Source organism: Ptychodera flava, chromosome 9 (genome assembly GCF_041260155.1).
Source record: "Ptychodera flava strain L36383 chromosome 9, AS_Pfla_20210202, whole genome shotgun sequence".
NCBI lineage: Eukaryota > Metazoa > Hemichordata > Enteropneusta > Ptychoderidae > Ptychodera > Ptychodera flava.
The window spans coordinates 17746565-17764198 of record NC_091936.1 but is presented as its reverse complement, the minus strand read 5'-3'; the positions used below and the strand labels follow the sequence as shown (position 1 = coordinate 17764198).

Sequence of the window (17634 nt, the reverse complement as noted above, 5' to 3'; positions counted from 1 at the left end):
GCATAGAACCCATGGTATACCACAGACAGTCTTCCTCTCTACCGTCTATGAGAATACACGTGACTGATTTGATTTGATAGAGTGGGGGAGTAGTCACACCGTATTTGTAAAATTGTGTTTGACATCTAGAGTGCAAGCGAACCGGTGGAATGCCCGTTATAGGCTGACGCCCTTAATGTACGTATGCATATACTCCCTACATGCACATGTGACTTATTAAGTAGCCAGCTGAGCAAGTATAACTTGTACCCTCAAAATAATGAGGAAAAATTGCCATCCCGCCTGTTCCCCGCCTGCTGATAGGGAAAAAAATTACACGCCAGGCCCGACAAAACTTAACGAGCATATTTTTAATCGGCTGCTTGAAACATGATAAAATTGATATCACGGGTTAACTGAAAAAAGATTGTCAGAATCTTATCTCTTAATAGCGTTTAATTATGGTCGTTGATGAAAGTAATTCGTCAAAACAATCACAGACAATATAACAATTATCATGCTAATGATACGATTACATATCTACTTCCGCCCGCACAAGTTAAGCGCGGCGACGCGCTGTGCGAACTAGTTCCGCGATGAGTACATACATGTACAGTCAACAGGACTTGTTGAAAGAAAATATGAGGGTACAGTGATTATTCAGTCGAATTCATGAATATTCATAATTCGCCGAGTTTGACACAAACGGCGGACAGGACCGGCAATGGCTTCCCTCGCTGAGATCCGGCAGTTCATGGATTTTGAACTGGTGAGTGTTCCACTCCAATATTCTCCCTTTAAAATCGGAGTACGACATTCATAAGCTAGTCATGGTCCTTCGTTTCGACAAACCCCGACGACTCAAATAACAACCCGCTTATTTAGCTACCATTCTTATACAAACATCCACTCTTCATTCACGTGTTAGAAACTCAATTGCAATATAATTATTATGTATTGATTATATTTATTTTGAAAAATCAATTTATCCTGGATCAACGTACGTGTCCTCTAGTCAAAAATATCGTTTGACAAACTACAATGAATTTTGAACTTCATATTATAAGCAAATTGCTTACTTGTACGAGCTTGGTATTATTAATAGCCCTACATGGAATGTTGATTAGACCAACACATTATCTATTTATACCGTATGAGTCGACGTACCATGAATAACGTTGCCGATAACTTGCCGATAGAAGATTAGACAGGTTTAAATAACAACCACGAAAGAAAGGGTTTTGAATTCAAAGTACATCAGACCCCCGTTTTCTCGAGGGTATATGGTTTGCTTGCACACTTATAAACTGCACAGCAGTGAAGCTCAACCCAGCGGCCGACAAGTACCCTACGTGTTTCAGTTTGATACCGCATAATGCATACTCAAATATTCCGTGACATTTACATAAACCACCAGCATAACGTAAGCATCTGCTGAATTTACAATAAAAGTGGATCGCGACGTGTCCAAACATGACAACCACGGCGGCCGACATTATAGGCACCAACCTTAGTTTGCAAGCCAAGCAAGCTGTTACATCGTCAGTGTTTTTTTCACATATATATATGTTTGATGTAACAGATAAGAATAGCCCTGTTACATACATTCAGCTTTGACGTGAGACGGGTTATTTATTAATGAACGTGGGCTATGCACTACGCCACTGTACTAACAATCGGCCTTGCTGCGTGCACTTCCAGCAAAATACAGGGACACTTTACTGATGCAAATAAGATGAGATAAAGTACAAACAAATATACAATGATTGAACGACCTGACAGATCTATTTTGGCGACTGATACAATTCAGAACAGAAATGTAATTTTGAAAGCAAGGCAATCGTCGGTCTAAATTAGAAACTGCTAAACTGATGTATGACACTAACGTCGTCGGTTAAAATAGCTTGAAAAACATGACTAACAAACGCGCATGGCGGGCAGTCTGTCGCTCAGCGTTATAATTTAACACCCATCATTTTTAAAAGATTATCTTCCTATTTTTTAATGTTTGAATTGGAACAGACAGATTTATCGGAACAGAGGAGGCGGCGAAAGGACCGTACACACTAGCATGGGTAGATATTCAGGCTACTGCCTTACCTCCACGGGAGAGATGTTGGGATAAGCTGAAACGGCTACGGGTAAAAGATGTCGCGCCGCCGAAGCCGAAGACGATTTTACACGGAGGTATGTAGCCTACCTGAAAATCTGGAGTCACTCAGTTTCATTATTTTTCAGCTATTTCATTTTCACCCCTGGCCATGCCCTTTGCAGAGTTTCACACACCGTTTGCCTGGCACAGCCACGTGTGACGAAGTATCGATGTACACCATAGACGCTCGGACAAAACGGATCCATCGTTTTAGCGTTATACTGGTAACCCTGCACTATTCGTCAATAGACCAATGTCACGATATTGCCCGTCATTGTCAAAGTCAAAATGCCGACCTTGCATTGCTAATCTGTTCATAACAACATGCACCCAGTCTCTCTCTCTCTCTCTCTCTCTCTCTCTCTCTCTCTCTCTCTCTCTCTCTCTCTCCTCTCTCTCTCTCTCTCTCTTCTCCTCTCTCTCTCTCTCTCTCTCTCTCTCTCTCTCTCTCTCTGTGCCGTAAGACAGAGACCTTGAGAGTACCTCTGGCCGTGGGCGAATATAACTAAATACACACGTCGTTTCCGACTGCATATTGTTACAGTACGATTAGGAATATGTTTGCCAGTGCCCTTCACAAATCATCTAAATTAAATTTTAAAATAACACGAGTAAAAGTTCTGGGACTCTTACTCGAGTCGTCATAAGTCTGGTTGTCACAGCAACATGTCAATTATATATTCACAGTATCTGGCTTGTCTGAACCCGGACGTATACTAGCCATTATGGGATCAAGGTAAGCGACATTCTACAACCTGAAATCGATAACGAAAAAGACAAAACTATTCAGGCCTTTCGGTCTCAATGGGTCTCAATGTGAATATCAGTAAACTTTTGTATGAAAGTCTATACAAACGTTTTGTGCAATAAGTATAAGAAAATGCAGTCAAATATTACAAAAAGTAAAATATGTAAGCTTGACAAATCATTTGAGAGCGTGAGAAACTGTTTATAAAATGACCCTTGTGGGTTTCATACGCATACGTTTTGAAATGATACCTCCGTGCTGAGATTTCCTTATCATGTCCATTTCTCTAGTGGGTCTGTAAAACACCTTGTTGAACGTGTTGTCGGGTCGTCGACACCTTCAAGGTAACCTCTTCATCGAGGGTTCAGTAACTGCAAACGGAAACCCGGTCACTGCGGCCTTCTGCAAAAGGAACATCGCCTACGTTGAACAGGTTGATCTCTTCATCAATGCCATCACAGCGAGGGAACATTTGAACTTTCACGTAAGCTCATTCGTCAAGTAAATACATGCTCGCCGTTTGTAGACCATAACATATAGATGTTAACTTTAACATGTCAGTACTTTCGGGGTTTTTTAACGGAATGTGTGCCAAAATGTTACAAGTGTGTGCGTTATGTTTGGAAATGAAGCAGGATTTCACTATTTTACGCACCTTACGATGTCACGGCATTAGAGAAGGTTGTGTTTATCGTTACATTTCATAAGTCTCGCCTAGCTTTGAGCAGTATCAATTTAATTTGCTATCTTCAGCGGTGGCACTAATGACGATCGCTATTGTGAGTAAATTAAAATATTTCCTCAAACTTATATTATTACTTATTGCTTATTATTATCGTTGTTGTTGCTGTTTTGTTGTTTTTTGTTGTTGATGTCGTCATCATTATCATCACTATCATCATAATTATAATCTTCATCTTCATCATCATCATCATCATCATCATCATCATCATCATCATCATCATCATCATCATCATCATCCCATAATCTTCATGTTCATTCAGTGATATCTTGTTCTAAGTATCCGGGTCCCTTTAATCGCAGGCTATATTACGTATGGATGCAGACACATCACCTAGGGTACGTGAAGAAAAGATAAATAAGGCACTAATCCAGCTAGGCCTTGGTGACGTTTCCGAGAGTCCGATAAAAGATTTATCGGGTGGTGAGAAAAAGCGATTGTCGTTTGCTACAGAGGTGAGCGTCAATGATAATATTGTCAAGTCAATGAAATAATTATGTGAATGCGCGGATAAAATTTATCTAGCACACATAAGCTCTGTGATAAACATGTGATTTTCTTGAATAATTGCGTCATTTTAGGTATTTCAAATCCATGCCATCATCACATGCAGATGTTTAAGTAGGGTTAATCTAAAATTTGGTGACGAAAGGGTTAAAGTCTACAATAAATGGCTGATATAGTCCACATTCTAATCTCCCTGAAATACTTGTCCTTTCATAGAAGAAGACTTTTTAACAAAATGACTATATTTCCTCTTTTGTGTCTCAAAGTATTAATCTACACTTCTTTTTTTTAATCTTTGTGTAGTTACTGACAGAGCCCTACATCATGCTATGTGACGAGCCAACATGTGGTCTGGATTCGTTTATGGCTGACAACGTGATGAGAACACTGAAAGGACTGGCAGCTCAGGGCAAAACCATCATCACAACAGTTCATCAACCTCCCTCAGCCATGTATGATCTCTTCGACGAGTAAGGATTTTTTTGTGATCATAGCAGATATTTCCGTGTCGTCGCAAACACTGCAGAGCGACATTCATTCTATATTTGTCTCATGTTCTCTTTTCTTTCAGTATTATTGCGTCCATATATTAAGTATTTGCATTGTGTTCTGTCGTATGTGGATATTTTCACACATACAATAGTTCTACCCTCCCGAAAAAAAATGACGCATTGTGCTCTACGAATTCAGTAAGCCAAGGAGATCACGTAATGGCGGTACAAACAAACCCACGTGTAATATAGGTATGCACTATTTCTGTGCGCGTTTGTGCACGTGGTTTTGTCTGTACCGTGGTTGATTCAAATTCCGGGTTTAACCTGCTCTGCGTTATGTTTTCTGTCCCATGGCTTTATTATTATTAAATAAATCACAAGATTCATTTCCCTACCCTGTGTGTTTTCTTGCCACCTTTTTATCTGTCTGCCTGAAAATCAGGCCTACATTTTGTCCCCTACCCATCCATCCATTTTTCAACATTCGATCGGTCTTCTATGGCAGTGATTCTCTGTCTCTGTCTCTCTCTGTCTCTGTCTCTCTCTGTCTCTCTGTCTCTTTCTCTCTGTCTCTCTGTCTCTGTCTCTGTCTCTCTCTCTCTCTGTCTCTGTCTCTGTCTCTGTCTCTCTCTCTGTCTCTCTCTTCTCTCTCTCTCTCTCTCTCTCTCTCTCTCTCTCTCTCTGACTCTAGATCTATGACTCTTTCTGTCTACCGGCCTGTCTGTATGTCTGTCTGCATCCATGATAGTATTTGCCAATCTCTCTACTTCTTTACAGAATATTTCTGATGGTTGACGGGAAATGTGCGTTCATGGGCCCATCAAACCACGCGATACAGTACTTCGCGGAGCGCGGTTTCCTCTGTCCGTACACCTTCTCTCCTCCAGACTTTTTCATCTTGCTGCTGTCAGTAGTACCGGACCAGGAAGAGATCTGTAAACAGAGAATACAGGTACGTGCATGTCGGGCATATACTCTAGGTACGTGCACAAAGGGATAGATCGACTCACGGTCCAGTGACGGCAAGTGCTCTTGTAATGATATGAGTTCTTGTTATTGTCATATTAAAGCCCCATGAGCTGCAACTTTCGGCAGAATTTTCATAAATTTACTTTCAAACTAATATTACTCCATGCAGAAGTACTCATTGAAATATCTGAGTATAAGTTACATGAACCTCTGAATGTGAGCACATATGTAGGTTGTAACAAGATAATAAAGTGTACACATGATGCCACACCCAAATGTGGCCGCGCCCGCCCCCATGTGAATTTTCAAACAGACAAGAATGAAACCAGTGCATAAACCTATAAGAACTTTTACAGACAAACATGATTCCATCCAATAGATCTCATGGGACTGAATATACTTCACTGAGACAAGGTTTTCTCGATTTTCATTGTAATATGTGAAGTTTTGGAAAATGGCGGGAAATTTAAGATTAACTAAACTATGTTAAAGGGCCATTATTTGTCACTTTTGACCATTTTTACCTCGGAAAAGTCCATGTTGGAGGCTCATATTTGTTGCAAGATGTTGTTTTACGAAGAAACTAACATGATTAGTGATGTTATAGCCACATAAAACTGCTAATTTTGTTCAAACGTGTTGCTCTTTCCGAGCTCGTTTGTTTACGTCTGGCATGCTCAGCGTGCTGGGGAGAACAAAGATAATGTTGACGCCACGATCACGCGATATGTACAAGTTCACGTTTTATTGCGGGATCAAAACAACATTGCGTCGTGGATTGCCAGACATCTGGCTACGCAACGTGCTCGGACAATGGACTACGACGTAAGTACCGGGCATAAGTAATGAATATCTATTTTGAAATTGCTGTAAATGGCTCGCGCAGGTGCAGAAGAATGCCTATGTTGCAATCAGCGTGTCAACAGAGTTTGTATTTCTGTCCGGACAAAAATTGAAATTTTCGTTGTAAAATCACATGTTATTTAGTTGTAGGGCATGTAATGTTTACGAACAATATGAGTTTCTATGTTATTTGACAGGCTATTCAACATGAGCCAGTGATCATTTCATTCAAAACTAACGGAAAAATCTCCAGAAGATACAGCTAATGGAACTTTAAGTCAAGCGGAGCTGATCACATACATGTACGATTAACTTGTGTGTGGATCATTATGTATAGTACGCAAATATGCGATGAATTAATATAGGTTGTCAATATGTAATAATAGGGTAAATATTACATATTATCAATATTAGGTTCATTCTATTTTAGTGTAATATATATACGTATTGAATACGTAAAGGATGTTTTCTTGTCAAGGTAATGGCGTTTTTTCTTTCAATCAAAAACATTTTTCATCCAAGCATTAAATTTTGTTAGTTTCATTTACCCATTTCTCATTGCAGGGTATCACAGATTCATACGAAAACTCGGTTATTAGGGCCGATTTAGACGGCAAAATTCAATTTTTGACTTCAACAGATGTTCCTGTGGAGGAAGAAAGTGAGCTTAAAGCTGTACTGTCTTCGTAAGTATTTATTGTTGTATATAGATGTACCTATGGTTTGCTGAAGTCACCTTTCATTGTATTGTCAAATCATTTTACGTAATGCACGTAAAGTTAACACGTTATCGCTTTAATTGTTTTTTTCAGCTATGTATTTAGTAAGATGTTAACAACACATTAATCACACGATGTTAAATTCAAAACAGCAGAAGAAATCAATTTAGAAAGAGCACATTTTTGCACTACATAAACTAACGTGTAGCGTCACTATGCCATGCCTTTGTCATTTAATCTTTTTACGGTTCCCGCACTCATAAAATAGGAAGCCATTTCCACAGCTACTCCTTCTTCTAAAACGAAATATCAAATACGCAAACTTGATATGTCATAAAAACATGATAAGTATGTAGTTCTTAATTTGTTGAGGAATAACCTATATGAGGCAAAGGTGAAATGTGAACATTATCTTCGATAGTAACGAAATGAAATATTTTATTTTGGTCTTTTGTTTGATTTCTTGTTTGCTTGCTTGCAGTTACAAGTCATCCTGGTGGACGCAGTTTGCACTGTTGCTTCGCCGTAGCTGTCGTTCCGTCATACGTGATCAGGCGTCGCTCAAGACTCGTATACCAGCTCACATTCTGGCCGGCTTGTTCTTCGGCCTGTGTTACTTCGACCAGAGGAGTTCGGAAACGGTTCAGAATATCACTGGATACCTGGCGCTTATGCTCATCCTCCTGGCGTCTGAAACGGTGTTTTCAGTTGTACAGGTACGATGGAATCCGTGAACGAGGTTGTCCGCTGGTTGTAACATGCCTCGAAAGCGGCGGATTTAACTCTTGCCCAAGCTTTCCAGAAGGAAGTTTTCAACCATTTTCTCTCAAAATCAAGTTGAAATAAAAGTCGAGTGTCATAGTAAAATATGAGATTTATTTACATTTACAGAAACTTGAAATTCAAAATGATCATCAGCCCTGGCCATTAACTCTATGGGAAAATTAAGTTTTTCTAAAACTGCATTTAGTCTAATGGTTTTGAGCCCGACACAAGTGGTAGATCAGAAAAGTATGGTAAAAAGGAGTCGGGTCAATTGAAATATAATATTTAGTCTACTGATTGGACGTTTTCATGTCATATTACATGTGATGTCTAATATTTTACGTAAGCTCATCTCGTTTTCAATCGCACATCTTCCCTTGAATCAATAATGTTTGGACTTTAGAAGCATTTTTGTGAGTTAGGCTTGCAAAGATACTACCACGTGCTTGCATTTAAATTTGCATCAGGTGTGTCAGTTTAAAAAAATTGTATGCAAAATTCCGGGTACAGTAACAATTAGAGTCTTCACTGCGGCATTACCAGGCGTGATTGTCATGTTCATTTCACATGAAATATGACATTTCTCACTGGTCAGCCTTAAATTCTACATTATCGTTATGATGGACTATCAACGACAACGCAGTCTTTCCAAACACAAAACTACGTTAAAACTTTCTTGTTTCTGTAATAAGTAGGAATCTTGCTAATGATTTGCGTTCAATGCTACAGATTCTACCACACGAGGTTCCAGTATTTCTACGGGAACATCACACCGGGATGTACAACACGGCAGCTTACTTCTTCTCAAGAGTCTTAGCTGAGGTAACTAAACAGAAATCGATCTTCACTGCCCCAGACTTGAAGATGAAACACGGAAAAAGAGAGATTTCTGAATTTATGCATTGTACTGCAACTGTCGTGTTCACATATAGTATCAATGGTTGTTGCCAAGAAAACAAGCCACCGAATAAAAAAGTGACGTTTCTCTGACCTACGTTAATGAGGTTGCAGCTAGGCGTGCCGACTCGAACATTTCTATCGCAAAGATCAAATGAAGTGTACGCTTCTTTGTAATTTGCAGACTGCGCTGAGAGGTCTCTGATTTTCTGGCGGTGAAATTCTATCAGTCTGACATGAGTGAACTCGGCAGCTTATTGTTAAAACATTTACACTAGTGACCTACTTTTGGCCTGTGTATACACTGTTTATTCTCAATGTTGCCTCGTTCAGTTCTACTCAGTGGTTTAGTATGTCTGCGATGTCAAAACACTTGACTCAACGTCATTTTTAGGAGTCAATGACAACAATGTCCTAATTTCAAATGTAATGAGGTGTCACTTGTTTGTCTTTTGCTTGCTTTGTCGTTATTTTAAAAAGTAAACCTAGTAAACAAACGATTGTTATGGATTACTTTGTGAGCAGTTATAAGGACATATGAGGTGGCCCTTCACCATGGTTTCGAGGCGAACGTCTGATACAAAAATAAGATGGCGCATCTTGGCATTCATATTGCAATAAAATTGTCCCCGCCCTCTTATTTCGTCACTTTGTGGTGCAGTTACAATAAAATTTGTTTTTAATTTGATATTTCAGATACCATCGATATTCATATGTAAGGGATTGTACATTCTGGTCTCTTATTGGTTAGTTGGTAAGTGCAGACTTTCTGCAATTTGATTTGCTCGCTGAATGAACTTGACACACTGCATTTGCGCGGGAATTATCACAAGAGGGTTTGCAAGTAATCAGTGCGCATGCGTGTAGTAGCGCATCGTGTTTTTGAAAAGAGCATATACGAGTATTTCACGTCAATTGTGATCATGCTGATAGGAGAAAATATTGAATAAGAACAAAATTAATGACTTTGGATGAGTTTTTATTTAGGTTATTCTTTCCTGTTGTGTTGTCACTGGCAGATATTTGCTAAAAGAATATTCCATTCCATTAAACGAGCATTCTAAATAATTATTATTGTGACATTGTGTCGTTTGTATTTTGTATTTAATTTATGTTACTGCAATGTACTGCAGTGCTCTTGGGAATTGCCGTCTTCAGACTTTTTCAATTATTTCTCACATTTTGTAATCCATATTATCTGTCTGAAAACAGCATGTATTTTAATTGTAATTGTTTCTTACCGTTTAATTTGGTGCAGCTGCTTGATCCAATATGTTCTCTGATGTTATTCTTTCAAGGTTTGTCACCAGACTTTGGCAGATTTCTGGCTGTTGTGTCGTCACTTTGCTGACGTCTGGAGTTGGATTTGCCTTTGGTAAGCATATGTATATACCAGACTCGGTTATTACTTAAATGGTGCTTCCGGTTTAAACGTACATATTACAGTTCTCGTTGGCCTCGAAAGTTGCATCGCTGTATCAAACAGATCCGATATTTCACTGGTTCCTCGTTTCTTCGATGTAATGCATCTTCGAGAACCAAAAAATTGCACACTTGGTTTAGTTTTGCCCGTCAAATTTTGTGTCAACAGTTGCCCTGGAAAATCATAGTATGAGATGTAAAGGAATTTGGCAAGGTAAACACCATGCAGTGATTTTTCATGTGTGAAGAAGGTACGATGTGCGCTAAACAGCGTTGTGATGAAGACGTTCAAAGAGTAAAACATACTTGAAACGTCACTTTTATCACATAGTGATGTCATGTCAATTTATGGTCACCGAATGCTTTCAGTGTTACACGTGTGGAAAATGCAGATTAGACGGAGGTCATTATCATATAATGGAAGGACGTCCCTGTCGTACTAGTATGTAACGTAATCGGTGTCTGGGGTCTCCCCTGTATTAAACGTACATGTATATCCACAGCTATATGATTAATGTACATTCTTTCCTCGTTTTCAGGCATGTTTGTTTCAATGACGAATGACAACATCACGGTTGTCTTGGCGATAGCACAATCAATACTCCTACCAATGATTATTGTTGGCGGTTTCTTTATCAAACCGGAGTGAGTATTTGCATTCATACTACGCGCTGGCTATTGAAGCTTTATGGTAAATGCGCCTCAGGACAGATAATCGGACTCTGAAACTAAACGTTCACAATACTTTTGGTCTACCACTTGTGGGGGCTAATTATGTTAGCACAAGGACGGCAGCCATTTTGGATTTCAAATATTGGGTATTTTGTTTCTCAAGTACTGGATTTCGCGTGATGACTCCCTGATTTGTATTCTTTAAGTTGAGAGAGAGGGTGGTTTAAAGTTCCCTACGTCAAGTTTGAACAAAAGTTTAAGTTTGTTTGTCAATTTCGAGGCGAGTACTACCTTAATTTAGATTATATTACCATGACCTGCCTGTCGCATTTTGATTGGTCGAGCTGAACCACGTGACTGACCACAAATACACAGTAATGGTCTGTTTATATGCCCGTGAATATGAATAATAATATTAACAACTCAAAGTATCGTAACTTTACAGCTCAAGTGTAAATCATGATCAATCACGAAATAAAATGGAGCACTTGTAGGTCAAGTTGAGATACTTTTTTCTAATAATATCTCCGGATTTGCCAATATTTTACAGCGCGCGTGACAGTGCGTTGCGTATTGCTCAGTTCTGGGGCCCAGTTGTCGTTCGCTCCAAAAATTTTTGCAAATTTTGACGGTTTTATCCGGTTCGATGATAATATAATGGAAATAACAGACTTCGCTCTGACCATTAACGTTTATTTATGGGCGCGCCGGGGCTCGAGGAAAGCCAGATTAACCGGGGCTCGGCAAGCCTCGCCCGTTAATTTTTGGCTTTCCTCTCGCCCTTGCCCATAAATAAGTTAATGGTCAGCGCGTCGCCCGTTAATTTTATATTTTTATCAAGACTTGGTTGGTTATGTGTACGATGGCCCCTGGCGATTTTTCAAAACAATAGGGAAAAATAGCTCTATTCCGGTATACGCATTCATAATGTGAATATTATGACAGACATTTCATTTTTAATGAGTTACCATTCATGATAGGAATGCCACATCCATAAAGGGCATTGGGCACTTGCCTGTCTGTGGAATTCTGCTGTCGAGTTGATGAGTGTACTGTCAAACGGGACAGGGTTTATAGTTCCTACCAGCATGTAATCGAATTTAGTCACATGACATTTATTTGTCTTCGCCATTCAAACGGCAATAATTGATTCTTGATCTGTGAGTAGCGTGACAATAGATAATAGAAAATAAAATACAGTGCACTGTTCTTTTTAATAGCTTAGAGTGGCCCCAATCGTTAATATCAGCCAAAAATATGCCTTTACAAAAATGCAATGAATAATAATTATATGGAGATGCATGGCCATAACAATTTCTTATGATTTCTGATCGTTATGATCTACTGACTATGTATCATGAATATTACGCCGATGGTTATTTGAATAGCTGGCACTTTTATCGATTCGCAATATTACTTTATTACATGTAGGCTTAGTTTTAACAATTTTATATAAAATTATATTTAATAAATCTAAAAATTCCAATTAAAATATTAACTAGGATTTTACCGATGGAAACGGTTTCCATGGCACACACTTATCACAGTTTGATCCACGATTCCGTCCTCTGAAGGTCATAAAATATTGCTTGATCTCCTGTTAGACAACAGGAGATCGGTCTCTCAGTTTAAATCATTTTTATAGAATCTTTCCGAGTCGAATTTCCCAGCATATCTGATGCCGTATAATCTCTGCTAACCAGTGGCATATAGTATTTCTAAGTAAGTGAAGACACGTGTTACTAAATCAGCCATGCAGGCGAATAATAGGTTGCAATGTGTTACCTTTGTCTTTTTTTTAACACAAACCCGACTTTTGATTTGTCCACAGATCGATACCGTGGTACATGTATTGGCTAAAATACACCAGTTGGTTTTATTACGGATATGAACTGCTCAACATCAACGAGTGGAATGGGCGAGCTGAGCTGGACTGCAGCTCCGCTCACAAACCAAACTGCACAACGAGTGGTGAACTAGTCCTCAAGGCCCTCGGCTACAGCACGGTATGAAGGATTTATACCATAGACTGTTCGTTTTAAAGTTTTAGTTGGATAAGTGCAACATATTTGGGATGAAGCAGTTCCAGTTGAATTTATTATTCATATTAGAGTCTGTTGTTATAAGACAGTTATCCGTTCTGAACCAAATCTGCAAGATTTGATTAATGCAGAACATGGAATCGGTCATTTTCATGACCTAAATTTGATCATGTCATAAAGTGTTTTCGTTGGTATACGTCGGTTTATTAAAAAAAGACCAGGATGTGAGGTCATACAAGGGTCACGATAATAGCTTGAAATTTTCCAACTTTACTGTACAAATTGCAGCAAACTCTCACTTTGAAGGTGGCTTCCAAATATAATCAATACTGATTGATGATGTGTAAATATCTGAAATGAAAGTAATATTAATGTCTACATTACTTTTACCTTTCAGGACAACGTGCTGGCCGATACGATGGCGCTGATTTGTTTATTCTTTGGTTACCTGTTTCTGGGATATCTAACGCTGCTGTACCGAGTGTCGACACGCTACTGTATGCCAGCGAGATGTTCTCGCTGATTGGACACCTGCACTCTCGTCAGCCTCGTGCAGGATGGATCCCTTTGAGAGTACACCGGTGCAAAAAAAAGAAGCAAAGCGGCGTGACGTCATCGCGGGAAGAGCAAGGCCTCGCTACTTACCAGCGTCACCGCGTTCCTGATAGGCGCTTTTGTTACCTCCGTGTTGCCATGCGCGTGATGACTGCACTGAACTGCAGCGCTGTCCCTTACATTGTGTTCTAACAACGATGATGGACGTAGAGAGCAAAATCACTTTTTAATTAGAAAGTGTGTGCTGCTAGTGAATCAAAGACACACATGCAAAAGAAAAGAAACATTCTAAAAGGTTTTCAGAGTCACTATCAGCTGTCGTGTCTATGCCTGCAAAATCCAGTTAAACATTCCATCACGGGACGATATGACAACCGAGTGCAAATGTCAAGATCAGACAATGCAAACACGTATTGTAAATAACAACATTTTGAAAGTTTTCAACCTGTTTTGTATTCATTTCAAAGAAGACAAAAACAACTCATGACAGATCCTCTTTTCTTACATTCGTCGTTTGCGAGCCGGCTATTAGTGACGTTAAATTGATATTTTTTTTTCATGACTCGCACCTGACCTAACATCCTGGTGTTTCTCATGTTTGATTCCATACGCTATCTTATTGACCTTCCTATTTCAGTCATCAAATTATGCGTTTAAGGCAGTATGCGCCTCGAAAGTGAAAGACTTCAACTTTTGTTCAAACTTTCCAAAGGAAACTTCCAATCACTGTCTTACCAACTCCAGAATACAAATCGGGGGTCACTGTGCAAAGTTTGGCACTACAGCAACAGATTACCTAACATTTACCGATATTTGAAATTAAAAATGACCACCATCCCTGTGTTAATTCTACTGAGAAATATAAAATGTTCGCTTTTTGAAAAGCCAACACGTTGAAAAAATTTCTTACTCCAAGAGCTATGAAATGACCCCCACCCACAAGTGGTAAATCAGAAAAGAGTTCTGAAAATGTAAAAGTCCAAATGTCTGTCCCCAACGTGCATTCTACCTATTCTACTGTTTCTTCTAGCAAAGATTTGATTTTCACTGACAGTAATATGTCAAATTTTAATATTTACATCACAAAGGTTACGTATGTCCGGAAAGAGTGTTATGTCTCTCTTCTTAAGTTCAATATTATTCGTCAGTAAGAAGAATCATGTCTTATGTGTACAGAACATAAGGTGATTCATGCGAATAAGTGAGAGCGTATGTTCACAATTTTAACAGTGAAACCTTCTGATCGTAATTCGCAAAGGCACGTGAACAAAAAATGCACTTTTTGATACACTGTTCAGAATGTTCAGAATGTTAAGGTTTACTCTATGTATCGCCTATCAGCTTTCAGTTCTTTCACTGGCGGAATATAAAATGAATGACAGTTTTAATATTTCAACCACGACAATAGCCACGACAAGAATTCCAATTCCCAGCATCTACATAGTAGTGATCAACCTAGCTCTAGTGATCATTTCTATGGCAAATACGATAGCCCCAATTCATAGCCCAGTGAAAGTCACATCGCCACACTTTCATGCGGCATTGTGGCCATTCTCTACGGCTATCAACAAAAGTGGTACGATTATATCTGTATTTACGAGAGGAGCACAGCTTCATACGAATCATAGATACTAAATGAAGATGTTTATTGAGAACCCGACTTGTTTGAAAGTCACCTATACCATATTATATTTACATGAGATGGATATTTCTCTGCCACTTTGTAATTTGATATGCTTTCTTAATGTTAAGGACAATAAAGAGTGATTAAATGCTCTTCCGATATGAATTTATCTCACAGCTTTAAATTATTAAGGAGATCGATCGCCTTTGACCGTCAGATACGAAGAAAGTCGTCTGTAGCAGTTTTATTGATATTTGTATTTCGTATCATGGCCTTTTTCTAAATGACTAACTATGATATGACATGTTATCTCAAGATTTTTGCCCTGCCATCATCTGATCAGGTGATACAGACATATAAATCAGACGCAAATGCCAATGGTGTGAGAGAAAATGTCATGCCATACTCCTTTCAGATAAAATGAATAGCGTCATACTGATGATAATTTGTGCGAGAGACACAGTTTTTTTTCTTCGATGTATACGAAGAAGTGAAACAATCACTTTTTACTTCGCTCGTTGAAATTTTGAGAAAATGACGTTCCATTGTAAAAGAGCGCAGATATTTGGATTCCAAAATCTAGTCGGCTCAAACCTACCATCATCTACAACTCAAGTGGTAGCGATGCTCCAACATAGTATGTGTAAACTGTGTTGGGTGAAAAGTAGATTTTCGATTTAACAAAAGCAAGAATTAAAAAAAACTCCTAAAATGAATCCTCACAATTCGTTGATCGCAGGACAACTGTAACATTTTAAGGGTTGGAATATTTGTCCTCTTGATACTGTCTGCGGCAAGGTCGATGGAACTCTGGAATTCAAATGCCATGCATCTACTGATAGGGAAGTCCTTCCACTGTTGTCCACTTTTCCGGCATCAGTTACTCTTCGGACGATAGTGCAAATAGTAAGATGCTCTCACCTTGATGTAGAAAATCAAGACGCTAAACATCAATCCACCTACGGCCGTGGCTGCCAAAATTGCCATATCCATCGCAAAGTTATCCTGTATATGACAGAAAAACGTAACACCATGAGACCGTTAAACTCACACCCGTTGTCATCATCTGATTATGTATCGTGACACTGAATTATACAGACAAGTCAGATTTGTATATTGACGCTCAATCTTCCGAATTATGAGCTCGTTCTCGTAGCCATGTGCACTCTACGTGTGTGTATACTTGTCAACTAGTTCCCTGTCAAAAAAATCCTCAGTGTGTCAAGTTTTGATCATTTTGATATGGAGAAATTTGTTATGATGGGACAGTTGGAGTGAGCTTCAACTTCTCCACGACAAATGTTGTATTTCAGTCCCTTGTTCAATTTGATTTGTAGTAGGAAAAATATTTCAAAAAGGTAATAAACGAATCGTAACTATGCCTCAAGTGTAGCTAAAATAAAGTGTATTTCACTTAAGATAATTTTAGTCTGTATCTCATTGATAAGGAGATTAGAGTAAGATCACAAAGTACATCCTTTTTAACCAATAAAAACAATCACACAGAAAACAGTCGGTTTTTTGTGCATAATCTTGCTTTCACCATTCGTTCCTGTTAAAATCCCCCAAGGAAAATCATTTACATTGAGCTGGTTCTATGATGATCATCAGGATTCTAATAGCACCATACCTCATCAAAGCCGTAGTATGACAAAACCTCTTTCCCACTAGCGATACAAAGGTGACTTTCTCCAATGTTACACTCTGTTCAAGCGAAAAAAAAGTAAGAAAATACATTATAGAATAATTACGAGAACCCTTTCTCTTTACTCCAAAACGATGAAGGAAGTATACTTTATTGAAAACATCACATAAAATCTTTAGCATAATATTAATCACCATAATCTAAGAAATGATTATCATGTATCGGACGACATTCTCCTTCACTATGTTTCTTATTCTTTTTAACTTTTTCTTTATCATGTGATAAAAGTTTACGAACCTATGTAATCGATGTCCTTCCAAACAATAATGCATATGCATTCGTAAGCAAATGGGTAAATGGAGATGTAATAGACCCATATAGGAAACCACGGTAAGGTCCTGCAAAGAGATGTGGAGGGATTGTCACTAACTCGACTGTATCGAGCAAATGCGTGCCATCTACATGAACAAAGAAGGAATTGGATATTTTATTTGAATAAATATACTTGATCTGGTACCTCTTATGTGATCTGCGTATACTTGAATGGTTTATGAGGTAAGTATATAAGGCCTGCAAGTTTTGGTAGGTGGAAGGCACTGATAACTGTGCTGTGATGTAAAGTAAAACTTTAAAAGTCTCTACGTATATATATATATATATATATATATATATATATATATATATATATATATATATATATATATATATATATATATATATATATATATATATATATATATGGATGGATGAATGGATGCATGGATGGATGGATGCATGGATGGATGGTGGATGGATGGATGGCTGGCTGGATGGATAGGTAGTAGGTGGGTGGGTGGATGGATGGGTGGATGGATGGATG

At 38.6% G+C, this 17634-nt stretch overlaps 1 protein-coding gene across 2 annotated transcripts; it reads left to right on the top strand.

Moving 5' to 3' along the window:
• Window positions 1-540: 540 nt before the first annotated feature.
• LOC139140193 (protein white-like) lies at window positions 541-14346 on the top strand. Of its 2 annotated transcripts, XM_070709265.1 has the most exons (15): window positions 541-748; window positions 2002-2166; window positions 2819-2867; window positions 3170-3363; window positions 3924-4076; window positions 4432-4598; window positions 5400-5574; window positions 6999-7120; window positions 7635-7869; window positions 8648-8740; window positions 9512-9569; window positions 10114-10190; window positions 10777-10882; window positions 12741-12915; window positions 13349-14346. In XM_070709265.1, exons 5-12 carry the CDS (start codon window positions 3936-3938, stop codon window positions 10164-10166), a joined length of 1044 nt encoding a protein of 347 aa, XP_070565366.1. In that variant the 5' UTR covers window positions 541-748; window positions 2002-2166; window positions 2819-2867; window positions 3170-3363; window positions 3924-3935; the 3' UTR covers window positions 10167-10190; window positions 10777-10882; window positions 12741-12915; window positions 13349-14346. The 2 variants fall into 2 exon arrangements, with proteins under 2 accessions (XP_070565366.1, XP_070565367.1); XM_070709266.1 differs by lacking the exons at window positions 541-748; window positions 3170-3363 and having other exon boundaries at window positions 2034-2166.
• Window positions 14347-17634: the final 3288 nt, after the last annotated feature.